The 20,265-nt window shown below is 38.0% G+C and overlaps 1 protein-coding gene and 1 non-coding gene across 3 annotated transcripts in view; one reads left to right on the forward strand and one right to left on the reverse strand.

Moving 5' to 3' along the window:
• Positions 1 to 20,265, reverse strand: part of ACYP2 (acylphosphatase 2) — a 151,688-nt gene that overhangs the window by 112,800 nt on the left and 18,623 nt on the right. For both annotated transcript variants that reach the window (XM_069494603.1, XM_069494604.1), the window contains exon 3: positions 18,961 to 19,070. In XM_069494603.1, the coding sequence (XP_069350704.1) occupies positions 18,961 to 19,070 (110 nt within the window). The remainder of the gene's footprint in view (positions 1 to 18,960; positions 19,071 to 20,265) is intronic.
• LOC138400421 (U7 small nuclear RNA) lies at positions 760 to 821 on the forward strand. Its single transcript, XR_011236307.1, has one exon. It is a non-coding gene; the product is annotated as a U7 small nuclear RNA (small nuclear RNA).

Here is a 20,265-nt window from a genome sequence, read left to right on the forward strand (position 1 = left end):
TTCCTTACCACACCTAACAAATTTAACACTAATTCCTGAATGTTCTTTAATACCCAGGCCATATTCAAATGTCCCCAATAGTTCCTCCTCCAAATGTCTTTTACAGCTGGTTTATCCAAGTTGGAAAAAAAAAAAAGTTAGTGTCTATACAGTATTTGTGACACAAATATAGAAAAATATAACAACTGTGGAATCTGCTGTGGGTGTTATGCTATTCCCTCGCTTTCCCACGTATTTAAAATATTATTTCCAAAAGATTTACATCATACACCTTTAAAAATGTCTATAAATTTATGAGAGGATGGAAGTTTCTAAAGCATGCTATTGGGCTCTGTCCTGTTCAATGCTGTCATCAATTATTTAGACATGATCATATGGAAATGTTTATCTGTCCATGGTCATACTACCCTGAATGTGCCAACCTCGTCTGAGCTCAGAAGCTAAAGCAGGGTTGGGCCTGGTTAGTACCTGCATGGCAGAAATATGTTTATCAAAGTTCTCAGTTGATGAGCTGGGAGAAATAATGAATGCGTTAGATAACTGAATCAAGATCCAAAAATGTTTTGACAAACTAAATAACAAGGACTGGTGAGGAAACGAGTGGTGATACACTGGATGTCTTTTTATGTTCAGTAAGAGCTGGAGGCCAAAGGTCACAGGTCGGCAGATGCAGTAAGGAGGGTGGGTCTTATGGATTACCATCTAGCACTTGTGACCGATGGCTGGATCAAAGGTAATTGTCTGAAGCATTTTTTTTTTAAGGGTTACAGCTCTTCTAGAATTTGTCTAGCAGGTTTTCCAGTGTTTACTGGAAAACCCCTCATGAAAAACATTTTTTAAAATTAAAATAAATAAAATTTAAAATAGGGTCCCTTACCAAGAGGACCCACTGCCCTCCGGGCCTGTGAGCTACATCTGTCGGCTTTGTCAGATGAGCATTAACAGGGCATCAGGGCGGTAAGTGTGAAACTAGGGAATGGGAGAGGGGGTGGTATGGGCAGTGGGTATACAAAAGCCGAATTGCTGTAGCATCTTGATATGCTTCCACTGTTATGGGAAAACTTCAAGGTGAGTAGTAAGGTAGCCTAACCCTCTTGCTAGTGGGAGGGTAAAACATCTATTCAGGAGTCCAATTCAGGCACTAGGTCCGGCCCCCCCGTCAGAGATTACCTAGTCCTGTGTTTGACAGATTTCTCAAGACAGAAGTGTCAGCCAAACTGTAGATGCAGATGTGATTTGAACAATAGAACAAAGTCACTGTATCAGAATGGAGGTCGCCATGGCATTGACAAGGGAAGCAGGAGGGTCTCAGTGTCCAAGAAGGGTAAGTCCTTTACACAGCTCCCAAGACTTTTCTGGATCAAATCCTGTCTTGCCTCTCTCTGTACACATATTCTTCTGTGTTCACCCATCCACCCACCTCAAGTCCTTGAAGGCAGAGACTACATTACTTATCTGTGTATCCACAGTTCCCAACACTGCCTGACATGTAGTACTTTACAAATATTTGTGGAAAGGATGAATGCTTCCCCAGGGGATACAGGTAATGAGACGCATCAGCTCATGCTGTATCAGAGACTTTACAGAGCCTTCTGGATGCTCTCAAGGCACCACCATGGCCAAGTATTCCCACCTTGGTCTCCTTCACTGGCCACCCAGACAGCACAACGTCAATAGCTAAGGCTGCATCCAGATAAGCACAGTAGGAATGAGGCACTACTGGACCCCACAGATCAGGCCCTAACATTGCTGGATGATTATCTAAACTGGAATGTAAACCTTTGAATTCTCAGGATAGAGTGTCTCATGAGAATGTTTGGGGATACTAAAGCATTGTGTTTTCTGCAACAAGTCAGGCTGGGTGGCTCTGACTCAATATACTTGCTAGGTTCCTAGCACTTTTAGAGAGAAAATCCTCTGCAAAATGGCCAGTAATTGTTGATGAATAGCCCCTGGATATCCTGCCAGAAGATTCCTGCATCCTGGGTCCAGCAGGCCTTGGCTTTCCCTTGGAGTAGGGGCAGGAAGCCACCCATGGAAAGGCAAGCACAGGGGCTCTCCCGCCCCAAGTATCCTCTCCACTCTGGGGCACTGTGGTCGGATCAGATCAGCCTGTGAACCACCTAGTCATGGATGTGGCATGGTGCTACCCGGCATTGCCTTCAAGCGTTTCCTCTGCCTCAAGTCTTAAAGAACTTTGGTTGTCTCTAAAGTGTGTGAGACAGAGAATGTGGGGGTTGAGGGAGAGAAAGAAAGATGCTAGATGACTTCTCAGGTCCCTTCTAGATCTAAAATGTTGAGATGATTGTTCCAAAAGCACTAACAATGGATTTCCAGCTTTGGAATCTGTGACTAGCAGTATTCAAAATATATTCATAATTGTAGGAAATAAGGCAGAGGATTCTAAGTGGAGATATAAAACTAAAAGGGAAAGTGTGAGTGAAATAACATATAAACTTCAAATCATTAGAAAGACAATACCACTTAAGCTACCTAGTCCATACAGTGTCTCCAAGATGGTCAATTGGAAAGTAAGGCTCTTTGCTACAAGAGGCACTTAAAAAGGGCAGACATATAGTCCCAAACACCCTGGTTTTCATTTATATGGATTAATTTTTCTTAACTTCTCTTTAATCCATGTGTATTTTCAGTTTATATTGCCCTTTGGCCAATCATCTCCTTTATTGTATTTCCTTCAGTCTTTCTCACACCCCTACTCACCAATGCAGTTGCCTACCAAGTGTTTCTGCCTCCGGTTCATCCTGCATGTTCCATTAATGACTCCTTCCAGATCATCATTACGATTGGGTCACCCTGCCCTGGGCTCAAAGCATTCTTCAACGGCACCCTGGTGCACAAGGAATTAAGTCAAAACTCATAAGCCTGGCAGTTAAGTCCTCACTAATCCGGCTCTGGCTCGCTTTTATAATCTCTTAGACAAGAAGCCAAGCTCCATGTTGCCTGAACCACTCCCCAGTCCCTGTGTGCACCCCTGGCTCCCTCCTGGGAGCTGCACCGTGGCCGGTGCCATCTCCTCTGTTATGGAACATCCCCCCTTCCCTCTCCTCTGAATATCCAAATTCCACCCACCCCACAAAAAGCATAGGTTTTATTTCCTTAGATTGTACTCTCCTCAAGATCAAGGACTTTATACTTTTTAAAAAATTTCCTAAAGTGCCTAGCACAATGCTTCTCATGGTAGGTGCTGAATAAATAATCAGTAGTCAATGAACAATTCCAAACATTTATGAACCACTTTTGTCTGAAATTACTTTGTCTGAAAACATTCCCAAACTTCAGGATTTTCTCTCTAGCTTCATAATGCTGTGAATGAGTTAGCTTCTCAATTAAAAATACTGCAATCAGCAAGGGTGCCCACTGCTGATTATAATAGAGCGTCTCAGAGACAGATCCTGGCAAACAATCCCCTCTTGTAGCATTTAATAAGAAAGAGTCACTTTAAACTAGACAAGAGAATATTATATTCCAGAAATTGCCTCTTTACAATGTGATTGAAAAGGAAAAACTCATTGACTTTAGCCATACTAAACCAAACGCATAAACTCATAAATTATAGAACAGCCTTCCATATGGGCGTGGGTATAGTCTTACCACGTGCCATTTGGGTGGTCAATTGCCTCACTACTCAGAATGTGATCCACAGACAAGCAAACTCCACACTGCTCGGGAGCTCGTTAGAAATGCAGAACATCAAGCTCCACTTCAAACTTACTTAGTGAAAATTCTTCCTTTTAACAAAATCCGTGGGTGATTTGAAAAGCCATGGACAAACCCAAATCGAGCACACTGACTACACAGAAGGAATTTTTCGATGTAGGTTCCAGCGAGTACAGGATTTTTATACTTGCAAAGTAGCCTCTATCAATTCAGTTAAACACAAATTGGTAGGCCCTGCTCCCAGGGTTTCTGGTTCCGTGTTCTGGGTGGGACCCGAGAACCTACATTCCTAACACACTTCCTTCCAGGTGAGGTTGATGGTACTGCTGCTTGTCTAGGAACCACACCACTGGCTTACACCATTTAAAAATAACAGGCCTCATTATTTGGGGAAGTTTGCTGCAAGTGCACTCCCAGTAGGAGAATACTGAGCTGGTATTAAGGGAAGAGAGAAAAAGAAGTGGCAGCAAATGTTTATGTTACAAGAAGGTAGCTGTTAACACTCCTTTGTACACAATGGGGTAAAAATAGCGGATGGAATTACTATAGCAACAGCTGTATTGCCCCCAGAGACTTTCTCTACCGGCGTTATTCATAAAGGCAGACCCATCTTATAGAAATTCTATTTCGACATTGAGACTTTTCAGAAACAATAAACATCGGAAATTTATCCCATTTGTTAAACACTATGAGATAAAATACAAATTTAAGATGGATTTGAAAATGACTCTCTGAGGCCTGAATTTGGATTTGGTCCAGCAATGAAACAAAAATATAAGCCTTTATATGGCTCTGAAACAAGAAGAAAGGGAGAGGTGAGAAATATTGAAAATATTATAAATTTTTAGATTTTTTTTTAAAATCCCCAGTTTCTTTTTTAAAACAAAGACTCTCAAAATTATAAATAATATATAAAAACTAGAGAGCTCCACCTAGAGTTTGAAAAAAGGGGATTCTTATTACTTATATACACACACAAAAAAGCACTATTTATCCATATCATATCTATATTCTTTTCATTAATATTGACAATATATATTTTTACATAATCTTTATGAAAGGTATAACTTTCTAAAGTGTGAAATATTGTTAATGTAAAGGAGAACTGAATTTTTTATAGCACTGTAACCTATTTTTCTTCTTAAAATTTAGCATTTATATTTGTCACTGTGAATGATGAAGGCAAATTATTTAAAAGTTGGGATACCATTTAAAGCATGGTGGAGAAGACAGCTTATAACGTTGATTCAGGAGACGCAGTTCTTACCTGAACTTTCTGTAGCTCCTTGAGCAGCTCCTCTTCTAGCCCTGAGTTTTCTCATCGATGGGGGTTAGACAAGATCAGCGGCTCTCAGACCCGGCTGCACATTGGAAACACCTGGGAGCACTAGAAATAACTGGATGCCCGAGTCCGAGCCCCAGAGATTCTGATTTAGTTGCTCTGCAGGGAGGGGGGATTTGCAACCTAGAAGCCTCAGAAAAGTCCCTATGTGATTCTAATGTGCAGACTGGCTGCACCAGACTGGATGACCTCTGAACTCTTTTACCCTTAAGTGTCTACTGCTATAGTTCAGTGTTCCTCAAGCTTTCCTGTAGGTCAGCATCACCTGGAGGGCTTGTTAAGCCATAGATTCCTGGACCCTATGCCCAGGGCTTCGGATTTGGTAGGTCCAAGGTGGAGATGGAGCCCAAGAATATGCATTTCTAACAAGCTGCGAGGTTATGCTCATGCTACTGATCCAGGGTCATAACTTTGAGAATCACTGTTCTAGGTGATTTTAAAACTGTATTTTCCAATTTCCCAAATCACTCTCACTCTCCTTTATCAAACCACAGTACAATGTGGCTAATTAGTCTCCCTGACTCCAATCTGTCTTTCTCCAGATCTTAGCCCACACTACCAACACAGTTAATAACCTAACCCACAAATGCTATCTCGTCACTCCCTGGCCTGAAACTTCTCAATGACTCCCTATTGCTGACAGAAGAAAGGACAAATTAACATGACATGCAAGGCTTTTCACAGTTTCACCCCAATCCACCACAGCTCAATTTCCAACAGTCGGTGTCATCCACCTGTGTTACAGTCACTTGTCCCCAAACACACAACAAAGGGTCCTTCAGCTCAGTGACTTTGTACCTGCTATTCTCTTCTCCTGGAAGGTCCACATTCCACCTTCTCTTTCTGACATACTTGTCGCCACTCATTCTGTGCCAGGTGCTATGCTAGGCATTGGGAATTCAAGGAAGAACGGGACAATCCCTTCCTTTAAGGAGCTCATAGTCCTGACAAGTGTGGTAGATATTGCAGAATGGCAAACCCGACACCAGTCTTAATACCGCCCCCTCCTCCCTCCCTTCCTTACTAGTGGCCAGAAACTCTAATCGCCGCTAGGGATGACCAACGGCACACACAAGTGGGCAAGTTCTGGGAAAGAGTTTGCTTTCCAGATAAAAAGGAGCAGGGCTGGTGCCATCCTCCCTCCAGCCTTGAGTGTGGCTGCGACGCTGAAAGCTGGGGCAGCCACCGCATGTGCAACCACGAGGGAAAGGACAAGAGACTCCTACAGACACGGGGCCTAACGTGGATGATCAGCTGAACGAGCGCCAATGGCCACTGACCTCTAGTCTCCTTTATAGTTGAGAAGAACAAACCACCATTTGTTGTAGCCACGTAGTTGCAGATTTTCTGTTATTTACAGCTGAAAGCCATTTGTTTGCAGATTTTCTCTGAGGGTGGAGGGAGGGGATACTAAGCAAGTAATGCTTTCACAGCAGCTGTGCTAAGTGACGTGAGGAAGCAGAGCGTGCAGTGAGAGGCTATGACAGAGGAAGCAACACTCAGCGAGGCCTGAAGAATGAGGCATCCACTCCAGGCAGACGGAAGAGCTGAGAAAGTCCTAGGGGAGGAAGAGCGCGCTGTGGCACAGGACTGAAAAGCCAACGGGAGAAGAGCAGCAGATCAGCAAAGACGCCAGGAGAGACAGGGCCGACTCCTCCCCCGCACTTCCTTCCCAGACGCTACCCTTGCACTTTCCACGTGTGCTAAACTCACCTGTTTTCCTCTTTCACCCCAGTTAGACTGCTTGGACTTTTCACAACACCTTTAATCATCTTTGTCCCCCTCAGCACGTAACAGAGGGACATGGAAAAACATAATAAATATTTGCTGAATGAAAAAATTATCACAATAAAATATTGTAACTATTAAAAAGCATCCTTAAAAGTCATAATCCAGTAAGGGGGCTGATTTATGACTATTTTTGAGGCCCACTACCACACAGGTACATCATCTTCACGTGACTGAACGGGATGTCTGTTCCAACAGGAACTTACTAGGGTTAAAACAGGCAATCTCAGGTGATCAGCATTTCCTGATTTTGAGCATTTTTTTAAATCACGGGGAGCTTGACTTTGGCAGCCCACAGTACCTGCCACAGATGAAGGTCCAACCAGGAGTGGTTTTATGGTACACTATGACATAACCCTGGGAGAACATCAAACCAAAGGTTTCGTTAGCTGACTCTTGCTAACTTGAAGTAAAAAGTTGCATTGTGCATCAAAATATTATCTATATTTGTTTTCAAACATGTTTATGGGTGATTTTATTTAATTTCCATTTCTTAATTTTTTTATAATCAGCTTGATTCACTTAAATTACCTAATCGATATGATTTTTTTATTTACAAAAGTACAGAGATCAAAACTTCCTCAGTCATGAATGGCTGGGCATGGTGGCTCACACCTCTAATCCTAGCACTCTGGGAGGCCGAGGTGGGAGGATCACTTGAGGTCAGGAGTTTGAGACCAGCCTGAGCAAGAGCAAGACCCCATCTCTACTAAAAATAGAAGAAATTAGCCAGGCGCGGTGGCACTCACCTGTAGTCACAGCTACTTGGGAGGCTGAGGGAGGAGAATTGCTTGAGCCCAGGAGTTTGAGGTTGCTATGAGCTAGGCTGATGCCATGGCACTCTAGCCCAGGAGACAGAGCAAAACTCTGTCTCAAAAAAAAAAACAAAAATAAAAACTTCCTCAACCACAAGTTCTTAGTTTACTCAGTATTTTTTGAAAAATGCTTCATAATTTTTATAATAAAAAGTGAATCCAAAGCTTAAATTTAAATTGCAGACAGCCTTTGACCCACATCCAGAAATCGACACTTCAAAAATACTGGAAAAGAAGAAAAAAAAAAAAATACTGGAAAAGCACACACTTCTCATCAGTGGCATGGAAAGAGAGGACAACAGGGAGCAGTATTTCATGGGTTAGAATTGATGGCACATGGTGGTAATAAAAAAGCAGACCAACTTTTCGTTGGTTTTCCTGTTGTTTTCAGGTTCCCTACACACAATGCACCCCTAATGCCTGCACCAGGCAGATGGCCCATGGCCCCCCTGGGTACACAGCTGTTTGATTTCCTCTGCCCAGAGTGCTCTTCACCATGGGAGCCTGGCAGCCTCCTCTTCACCATGCAGCTCTAGGCTCAGAGGACACTTCCACGGAAAACCCTTCCCTAATCATCCCATCTAGGCTAGGAAAACCATGACACTCTTTCACAAGACCCTATTTATTTCCTTCATGTCCCTTACCACTATCTGAAAAGATCTAGTTGATTCCTTATTTGTTTATTGTCTCCCCACACAAGAAATTAAACCTTTTCTCTTGGTCACTACTGAATTCCAGCACCTGAAACAGTGCCTGGCACACATAATAGGTACCAGATAAATAACTGTTAATAAATGAACAAGATATATATGTGTATAAGGATGATCACTGCAATAAGATTCATAATAGCAAAAAACTATAAAAAGCTTAATGTCCAGTAATAGATGAATCATTAAATAAATTATAATTTGTTAATAAATCAGAATACAGTGATTTAAAATAACATTTACTGCCAGGAATAGATACCTACAATATACAATACTGTGAAATTTTTTAAAGTTGCAGAATAGTATATATGGCACGATCCCATCTTTATAAATGATAGAGATATATGTAACTATATGGGTATATATAGTTGTGGGGTTTGTTTTTACAATAAGAGAATTATGCTAGATGTTTTTAAATATATATACATGCTTTCATATGCATAGGAAAAATGTGTAGGACTATGGTATTAAAAGAACACGTCTACGGCCATACCACCCTGAATGTGCCCGATCTCATCTTATCTCGAAAGCTAAACAAGGTCGGACCTGGTTAGTACTTGGATGGGAGAACAGGAAGGACTTAAATCTTTTACTCCATATAATTCCATATTATTTAAATTTTTAGAACAACCATACAAATCTTTTGTAAATTAAAAAAATTATTATACTCATTCTGTAGTGGGCAGACTAAAATAGGGTTTAAGCTTTTGGAAAAATTGAGATATCTTTTTAAAAAATATTTTATGCTCACATTTTTATATTATAGGTGAACTTTAAGATTATATAAAAGATAAATAAAATTAATAGGAAACATTAGACTTGAATTATACTTCAGACCAAACAGACCTAACAGATACACAGAACATTCTATCTAACGGCAACAGAATACACATTCTTCTCAAGTGCACATGAACTTTCTCCAGGATAGGTCATATATTAGGCTACAAAACAAGTCTGAACAAGTTTAAGAGAACTGAGATCATATCAAGTATCTTTTCTGATCACAATGCTATGGAACTAGAAAATAACAGGCGAAATCTTGGAAAATTCACAAATACGTGGAAATTAACATGCTGCTGAACAACCAATGGGTCAAAGAAGAAATCAAAAGGGAAGTCAAAAACTATCTTGAGACAAACAAAATGAAAACACAACATACCAAAACTTAGGCCGGGCGCGGTGGCTCACGCCTGTAATCCTAGCACTCTGGGAGGCCGAGGTGGGCGGATCGTTTGAGCTCAGGAGTTCGAGACCAGCCTGAGCAAGAGCGAGACCCCATCTCTACTAAAAATAGAAAGAAATTATATAGACAGCTAAATATATATATAGAAAAAATTAGCCGGGCATGGTGGCACATGCCTGTAGTCCCAGCTACTCGGGAGGCTGAGGCAGTAGGATCGCTTGAGCCCAGGAGTTTGAGGTTGCTGTGAGCTAGGCTGACGCCACGGCACTCACTCTAGCCTGGGCAACAGAGTGAGACTCTGTCTCAAAAAAAAAAAAAAAACCAAAACTTTTGGGATGCAGCAAAAGTAGTTGTAAGAGGGAAATTTATAGCAATAAATGCCTATATCAAAAAAGACAAAAGATCCAAAATAAATAACCTAACGTTATACCTCAAGAAACCAGAAAATGAAAAACAAACTAAGCCCAAAGTTAACAAAGGGAAGAAAATGACAAAGATCATAGGAAAAATAAATAAAATGGAGACTAGAAAGACAATAGGAAAAAATAAATGGAACCAAGAGTTGGTTTTTTGAAAAGATAAACAAAATTGACAAACTCTTAGTTAGATTAAGGAAAAAAAGAGAAGACTCAAATAAATAAAATAAAAATAAAGGAGGAGACATTACAATTGATACCACAGAAATACAAAGGATCATAAGGATTACTATGAACAATTATTAATATATACCAATACATTGGATTACCTAGAAGAAATGGATAAATTCCTAGACACATCTAATCTACCAACACTGAAGAAAAAATAGAAACTCTGAACAGACCAGTAATGATTAACAGACTGAATTAATAATAAAAAGTTTCCCATCAAAGAAAACCTACTGCTGAATTCTACCAAACATTCAAAAAGCAACTAATAGCAATCCTTCTCAAACTCTTCCAAAAAATTGAAGAAGAGAGAATACTTCTGAATTTTTTTTATGAGCTTGGCATTATCTTAATACCAAAGCCAGGCAAGGACATAACAAGAAAAGAAAATTGCAGGCCAATATCCCTATGAATATACATTCAAATATCCACAACAAAATACCAGTAAACCAAATTCAACAACACATTATAAGGATCATTCACCATGATCAAGTGGGATTTATCCCGGGGATGCAAAGATAGTTCAACATACACAAATCTACAAATGGAATATACCACATTAACAGAATGAAGGACAAAAAATGCATTATAATCTCATTAGATGCAGAAAAAGCATTTAATAAAACTCATCAAGCACACAGCTAACATTATACTCAACAGTGAAAAGTTGAAAGCTTTTCCTCTAAGATCAGGAGCAAGACAAGGATGCCCACTCTCACCACTTCCATGCAATATAGTACTACAGGTCCTTGTGAGAGCAATTAGGCAAGAGAAAGAAATAAAAGGCATCCAAATAGGAAAGGAAAAAGTTAAATTGTCACTATTTGCTGATGAAAGAACCCTAAAGACACCACCAAAAAAACTGTTAGAAATGATAAACAAAGAGTTTAAGTTGCAGGATATGAAATCAACACACAGAATTCAGTAGCATTCCCATGCACTACCAACAAACTATCTGAAAAAATAATCAAGAAAACAATCCCATTTACAACACCTACCGAAAAAGCAAATACTTAGGAATAAATTTAACCAATGAGGTGAAAAACGTATACACTGAAAAATATAAAACACTGATGAAAGAAATTGAAGAAGACACAAATAAATGGAAAGAGATTCCATGTCCATGGACTGGAAGAATTAATATTGCTAAAATGTCTATATTAGCCAGTGATCTACAGATTCAGTGAAATCCCTATCAAAGTTTCAATATCATTTTTCACAGAAATAGAAAAAGCAATCCTAAAATTCATATGGAAACACAAAAAAAAACCTGAGTAGCCAAGGCCATCTTGAGCAAAAAGAACAAATCTAGAGGCATCATCACACTACCTGACTTTAAACTATATTACAAAGCTATTATACTGGCATGGTATTAGCATAAAAATAGAAATGTCAACCAACAGAACAGAGAGCCCAGAAATAAACCCACACAATTACAGTCAATTGATTTTCAACAAAGATGCCAAGAACACACAGAGAGAAAAGACATTCTCTTCAATAAAAACTGGGAAAACTGGACATCCACATGCCAAAGAATGAAGTTAGACCCTTATCTCACACCATATAAAAAAATCAACTCAAAATGGATTAAAGACTTAAATGTAAGATCTGAAACTGGTTAAAAAAAAAAAAAATACTAGAAGGCCAGGTGCAGTGGATCACACCTGTAATTCCAGCACTTTGGGAGGCGAGGCAAGAGGGTCACTTGAGGCCAAGACCAGCCTGGGCAACAAAGCGAGACCCCATCTCTACATCTCTATGCCTGTAGTCCCAGCTACTCGGGAGGCTGAGGATCATTTGAGTCCAGGAGTTTGAGGTTGCAGTGAACTGTGATGATGCCACTGCACTCCAGTCCAGGCAACAGAGTGAGACTCTGGGAAAACTGCACAACATTGATCTCAGCAATCATTTTTTGGATTTGGCCCCAAAACTCAGGCCACAAAAACAAAAATAGACCAATGAAATTTCATCAAACTATTAATAAAAAGCTTCTGCACAGCAAAGGAAACAATAGAGTGAAGAGACAACCTACAGATTGGGTGAAAATATTTGTAAATAATACATTTGATAAGGGGTTAATGTTCAAAATATGTAAGGAACTCAACTCAAAAGCAATAAAAAATTAACCTGATTAGAAAATGGGCAAAGGACCTAAATAGATATTTCTCACAAGAAGACATACAAATGAACACCAAGTATATGAAAAAATGCTCAACATCACTAATTACTTGAAAAGGGCAATTAAAACACAATGAAACATCAGCTTTCGTCTGTCAGAATGGCTAATATCAAAAAGATGAATGACAAGTGTTGACAAGGAAGTGGAGAAAAGGGAACCCTGTATACTATTGATGGCAATCTAAATTAGTACAGCCAATCACGGAAAAATGTATAGAGATTCCTCAAAAAACTAAATATGGAATTACCATATGATCCAGCAATCCCACTTCTCTAGATACATATCCTAAGGACTTGAAATCACTATGTTGAAGAGATATCTGCACTCCCATGTTCGTTGCAGCATTATTTCTCATAGTGAAGATATGGAATCAACCCAAGTATCTATCAATGGATGAATGGATAAAGGAAGTGTGGTCTATATATACAATGGCATACTATTCAGCTTTGAAAAAGAAGGAAATTCTGTCATTTGTGATAACATGGATGAACTTGAAGGACATTTTGCTAAGTGAAATAAGTCAGGCACAGTGGGACAAAAATCACATGGTCTTACTCATACGAGAAATCTAAATCAATTGAACTCATAAAAGCAAAGAGTAGAGTGGGGGTTACCAAAGGCTGGGAGGTGGGGAAAATAGGCAGATGTTGGTCAAAGGGTACAAAATTGTAACTAGACAGAATAAATGATAAGTATTTAAGGTGATAGATATATTAATTAGCTTGATTTAATTATTCCATGCTGTACACATATATCATAATATCTCTGTGTATCCCCTAATTATATATGATTATAATTTGGCAAAAAAGGGCATTTAAAAAATAATCAATCTCATAATTGACAAAATTTGGAAGCAACCAAAATGTCCTTCAATGAGTGAATGAGTAAACAAACTGTGGTACATCCATACAATGGAATATTATTCAGCAATAAAACGAAATGAACTGTCAAGTCACAAAAAGACATGAAGGAACTTTAAATGTGCATTTCTAAGTGAAAGAAGCCAATCTGAAAAGGCTACATACTGCATGATTTCAACTATATGACATTCTGGGAAAGGCAAAACTATGGAGATAGTAAAAAACATCAGTGACTGCCAGAGGTTAGTGAGGAGAGAAGGAGTGATGAAATAGGCAGAGCACATGGGATTTTTAGGGCAATGGAACTATTCTGCATGATACTGTAATGGTGAAGGCATGTCATTACACATTTTTTAAAACCAGTAGAACATCAAGAGTGTAACATCAAGAGTGAATCCTAAATTATGGACTTTAGTTAATGGTGCATCAACATTGGCTCATCAGTTATAACAAATGTACCACACAATGGCAAGATGTTAATAATAGGGGAAACTGGGGGGTGGAGTTGGGGGCCGGGGTGAGGGAATACATGGAAACTCTCTGTACTTTCCACTCAATTTTTCTGTAAACCTAAAACTGTTCTAAAAAAATAGTCTTATTAATTTTTTAAAAAGGAATTAGTGCTACATTTTATATTTATTTTATTAAATGTGACTCTTACTAAATGCACATATATAAAATGTAAATGGTAAGGCAAAAACCATGCATTTAAGACATCTTAATATAGATCTATTATATTCCAAAGGAAAAACAAATCACAGTATTTGAGGTTTAAAACCTGCTGTTAGAACTACAACTCTATTATAGATATTTTTCATGTATCTAGGTTCCTATTAATAAAAATCAATTAGGCTAAACTAAATATTTTTTCTAAAATTACAGCTCCTCAATTCATTTTGTTCCCCTGAAAAATGTCTAAGTCTTCTATATTTCAATAGAATATCCAATGGAACATTTCTTACTAACTCCATCTATTTGTATAAGAAGGACCTTGAGGAATAAGGTAAATTTTAGCAAAATACTTTGAGATTCTCAGATGAAAAAGCTAAGAAAAACGAGCAACTCTGGTTACACAGAAATTCATGTCACTAATGGTCTACCAGAGAAAAGGTATTTTCAAAAATATTCAACAACTTTGAATCTGACACCACCTAATTGTTCAAAAAATCCATTGCTTCATGCCAATCTACTAATACTTTAACAGCTAGAAATTTTTAAAAAATGGCATTTCAAAGTTAAAGCAGAATGCTATTCAAATTGCATATTTCATATAAATGTCACATATTTGAGAAAGAGGTAAATACAACTATATTAGTAAATATGCCTACTCTAATTCTAACTCTTGAACTGTAAACACATTTTAAGTACACATACATCACCACCTATGTGTAGAACCACAGAAACTTAGCTGGATAGGACCTCAGGGTTCACCTAGTCTTACATACCATCCAGTGAGTTGGACCTTCTACAGTACCCTCTTTGATTTGTCTGATATCTACACATTTTCTGTAAAGGGCCAGAAAATAAATAATTTAGGCTTTGTGGCCATCCAGTCTCTGCTACAACAACTCAGCTCTGCCCTTGTACCACAAAAGCAGCTATAAACAAGACATAAATAAATGGGTGTGGCTGTGCTCCAATAAAATTTCATTACAAAACATGCAGTAGGCCAGATCTGGTCCACAGGCCATAGGCTTCCAATCCCTGATCTAGACTATTCCTTGTTATTGATAAAATTCCACCATTAGATACATTAGATGACTTTACAGGAAAATTCATTGTCAGGGTGAGCTGAAATAAGCAAATTTACCCCTTGCTACAACCAAAATTATTGCCTTCTGGAACAACAGAGAACATCTACCCTTTCCCATGTATCAGCCTTTCAAATATTTTCAGTAAACTATCATGGTTCCCTCAAGTCCTCTTTTCTCCAGCTAAATAACCCCAATGCCTTCAAGCATTCCTTATATTATGACATAGTTTTCCAGACCATGTAACCATTTGATCATCATCTTGTATAAATACTCTAGTGCATTAACAATCCTTTGAAGTGCAGAAGACAGATCCATGACATATGGTTTTAAAAATATGTAGCAACCAAGATGTAATTTTAATTTTAGAATTTGGCTTACTTTCTCCAAATATGTGTTTTGTTTTGCAAGATTACCATTAAGTCTTCAAGAAAAATGTATTTTGTGAGGATTTATTCAAAGGTTTATGTCCAGTATCATGACTCAATACGTTAACTTAAAATGATTACTAAGAAATAGAAAATATTCTTAATTCTGAAAAAAAAAAAGTAGGTTTAATAAAACAATAGATTTGAAACAGTTCCTATGCACCAAAAAATGTCTGTAGAATGCACCTCTACAATTGGAATCATATAGTACAATTTGCAAAGAAAAACAAAAAAAGCCACCAGTCATTCTTTCTGAGAAAATAAAACACAGAAGAGGAAGAAAACACACACGTCCACAACATGTCCTTGGATGCTGCTGGCTTGTTAGCAAAAATGGAGCAGGGCATGACAACTGCAGCCAGGCCACCTCCAAATGATGGGTCCTGTTATATTCTACATTTTCATAACTTGAGAAGAAACCAAGCCTGTGTTTTTAAAGACAATTTAACTCTTTTTTGTGTCCTTTATTGTCATAGCATTCTTCCAAAAAAGATTTCTTTTTTTAAATAACTATAAAAAAAATAAGGCATTATTTTTTTAGCCACCAATATGCCACATTTAGTCTGACCTTACAACCTATTTCTGTAACATCTCTTGCTGTGGTTTAATTTTTTGATAATTCAGTACCTTAAACAGTATATTGCACTAAAGGAATGAATTCACTCTTTAAGCTTAATTTACATTCTCCAGTGTCTTCCTCCTGCTTGTTTGTCATTATACAAGCTGTCCCTGGATAATCCCATCCATGTAGTGCATGGCTTCAAACACTATCCACGTACTGATGACAACCACATTTATTTCTCTAGCCCAGTTTCTCTGCAGGGATGACCCATATATCTAGGAGCCTCGTGGCATTTCCACCTGGCCCATCCAACTGCCACTAAGATAACATGTACAAAGTGGAGCACATGGGTCATATAATGATAGCAAATGCTTATTGATTATTTACTATGGGCCAGGCATGGCACTAAGTGCTTTACGTGAATTTTCTCACTTAATTTTCACAGTGCAACTGCACATGGCATGTTTATGTCCTTTTACCTGAAACCTCATTAAAATAATAGCATCAAAATATGAAAGATGTAACAGACTTCGTTAGTTGACTACCTAGTACCCATCCCCCTCCTCTTCATCCTGACCAAGAGAACACCAATTTCACTCAGGGCATCAATATGCCAAACCAATTTTCCAGTCTCCCTTTGTAGCAAGGAGTAACCATATGACCCTTATGAGCCAAGGAAACACAGGTAGATGTCTGTTTTGGGTGGATCAGGGGAAGCAATATAATCCTTACTCTTCCTGCCTTAATCGTGGGTATTAGATGAAGCTGCACTTTTCCTTTTTTGATCATTAGGGAAAGGCCAAGACAATCACAGGGACATTGGTCCTGACATCACTGAGCTACTGAACCAAGGCCAGTAATTGTCTACTTCCAGACTTTTTGGAAAAGGGAGTTCATGAAAACAAATCCGCATAGCCACAAGCATGAAGATGCTCAAACTAACTAGCAATTAGAGAAATGCAAATCACAATAAAAAATAATAATCACACTACAGCCAATCAGAGAAAGAAAAATTAGAGCACAATAATATAATATCAATCAACAACAGGATGAGGAGGAAAAAAATGTGAATTGTTTATAGCTGTTTTGGAAAGCAGTCTGAAATATTTTTACATATTTTTACACTTCAACCAACAAATCACACTTCTGGGAATTTATCCCATAAAAATAAAATCACCAATAAAATGTTTATTGCAGCACTGTTCTTACTGCACAAAACAAGAAACAAAAAAATGAATTCCCAGAAATGAGGTAATAAATACATCTATATATTGTGGGATATTAAGCAATCATTAAAAAGAATTGAATTAGAGTTATACTATTTGACTTGGAAGGATTTTCCTGGATGTATCTTTGAGTGATAAAAGTGAGTTGCAGAGAAGGTTATACGCCATGGTTTTAAAAAGTAAATATTGATCAAAACCCATAAATGTACGTGCACATGTGTGAGAAAGAGGGAAAGAGAGAGAGAAAGTGAACTTAGAGACCAACGGAAGGATACAAACGAGCTTGCTAACATAAATTATTATACTTGAGAAGGAGGCTGGAGAATGTAGGAGTTGAAAAGAAAAAATGAGTAGAATGTATGATATGATTCAGTTTATTAAAGTAAATTAATCAAAGACCTGCTATAACATGGACTAGGAATATAACTTGATTGGCATGAGCTTCCATCCTCCTCAGCCTCCATTCTTAAACTACCTTATAATCACTTGGCATTTTCCCATCCATTGAACTATGAGTTCTGTACAATGTAAGTCCCATAATCTTTTGTGCATTTTGTGATAATCCTACTGAAAAATACTGTTTTTCATTAACTGTTACCCTGAATTTTATGAAACTGAATTTTATGAAACTGAATTTTTAGACACCACTTTTCAAGCTGGGGTGTGGTTTTACACACAAACACAAGCATGTATGTATATATAAAGAAATTAGAAAAAAGAAAGAGTTCGTAATTATATAGTTACTGATCATCGGGAATGTCCATAAAATGAAAATACAAGTTATAGAAAATATGCATAAAGTATTCTGTTTCAGTAAAAAACAAGAAAAACCTTAATTATAAATGCATACTTAAATATTTTAAGTGAAAGGGAAAGCTGCGTCAAGTATTCACAAAGTCATGGCACAAGTTACTTAAAGGGAAGGGAATAGAGACGAAGGTGTAGATAACTAGCTTTGCCTCTATACTTCTCTGCATTATATTTCTTCACTTACTACAATAAGCAAAAACTATTACTTTTGAAATCTGACAACATTAAGTAATAAAAAATAAATTGCAAACAATAAAATAAATTGGGTATTAATTAGTAACTACCTCATAGGATCTGTTGCAAAGATTAAATGAGATAATTCATGTAAAGTGTTAGTATATTGCCCAGCATGTTGTAAATGCTCAATAAATGTTAGCTATTTTTTTATTTAAAAAAAAAAGACTACAAAGGGCAGTGGAAGTTAGGAAGTTAAAAACACAAGGCCTTTGAAAACGGCATTGTGTACACAAGGTACTTTTCCCATATCACTTAATCTGTCCTCGTTTGGACTGTAAGGACTCATATTATGGCAACCAGACACTCTTTCATTGACAGTAAAAATAAAATTACAATTAGGTAATTAAAGTCCTTAAACAATAAAAAGGAGATGAAAATCTTTTTTGCCTGGAAGCCTACTTTAAGAACATCATGAGCCATCCTGAGGTACTATGCTTCCGTCACAACACTTCAAATAAGGACTACCTGGGCCCTGGACGTTTCCCCCATGCTGGAGGGGACACAACAGGACAAATGCATAGAGTGATGCAACGCACTTCCCGAGGCCTGCCCAAGTTGGAAATCCATTCGTAAACACAGAAATGCCACTCCCAACTCTGAGAATTTCTACACCGGCCTGCCTAAAAACATGTTGGTTTGGTTATAATCTACAAATACTATTGGGTCCATCAATACTATTCTTAATGTCCAACGAAACATTAAAAACAGCTTCCTAAATGTCATATGTGTGTTACAAGTCTTACTACTCACATGGAATTGACTTTCTCTTCAGGGCCCTGCACTTGGCCAGTCACGGTGCCTTTGCTGGTATTCTTCACCCAGCCAACCACTCCTATTTTCTTAGCTTCATCTTCCGTGTACTGGTTTCAGGAAAAAACAAAAGAGATGAAGTCCATCATCAAAAGTCTGAATTCATAATATACTTATTCTAACATTCAAAAAAAGGCTAACCTGATAATCGTTTTTTTTCCCTAAAACATAGCCCATGCCAACAATTGTGTAGCTGGCCTATAGTAACACCTCTATTAATAAGAATCTTCACTTCAATGGTATCTTTTGTTAAATTCCACTTTCAGCAAAGACAAGCACATTTAAAAAAAAATAAACTGATAGTGGGAATTGTTTCAGGAACAGTTTCTATGGTATGTTTTGGGACCCATAAAATTCAGTTGCATTGCCCTTGTGCCTGCTAATGCTGAATTACATTGCTAATCAGGGTTCCAAATGACCAACCCAAGATGCTTAATCACGGAGGGAAAATACCCACTTATGATCAACAAACAGAAATAGAGACTAAAACATTTTGAAATTTCCAGCAAAAATGGAGGAAATAATTTTAATAAGAAAATTAAACTAGCAAGAACATTAGCGTAGACATGCTGGTTTGCAATTATGGTAGGATTAAAAGATTCTGATGTTTTCTGTTAGCGCTAGACTTGACACAAGAAATGTTACAATTGTCTACGGGTAAATTAATCTCCCTGTTATTCTTAATAGTTTTTTAAATTCCTTTTCCCAGTTCTAAATTCAGTTATGCTATACAACTAGCAACACTGATTTTGAATTATTTTAACTACATCACACTAAAATTCCTCTGGATCCAGTGTACTGGAACTTTTCAAAACCATACTCTTCTATTTGGAGGTCAGGGTGATCAAGATCTCTACCCTGTACATCCCCAACCAGATGAAACAACACAAACCAAGACAGTTACAGCTAAGATTGATGGAGGAGTTAGTTCTGAAAATAAGTCAAGCTCTTACTAGATACTAATGAAAAGGGAGGCAATCTGAATTGTGGGGGATGGGGCTCAAAATACAGAGACTTTACTGGAACCATCAGGAATTGGGAACCTCATCTAGTGACTCCCAGCTCAGATAGCAAGTGAAAATACACGCCACAATTAACTTTTAGGAAAGGGGTATTTTTTAAAAAATTAAAATTTAAAAAGCAACAAGGAGCTTTAACTGCTAAAAACCTTGGAACCACCTCTTTATGCAACATTAGCATTTTTCCTTTTGCAGTGGACCCTCACCTAGAGGGTTTCTTTCATCT

The sequence above is a fragment of the Eulemur rufifrons genome, chromosome 19 (assembly GCF_041146395.1).
Source record: "Eulemur rufifrons isolate Redbay chromosome 19, OSU_ERuf_1, whole genome shotgun sequence".
NCBI lineage: Eukaryota > Metazoa > Chordata > Mammalia > Primates > Lemuridae > Eulemur > Eulemur rufifrons.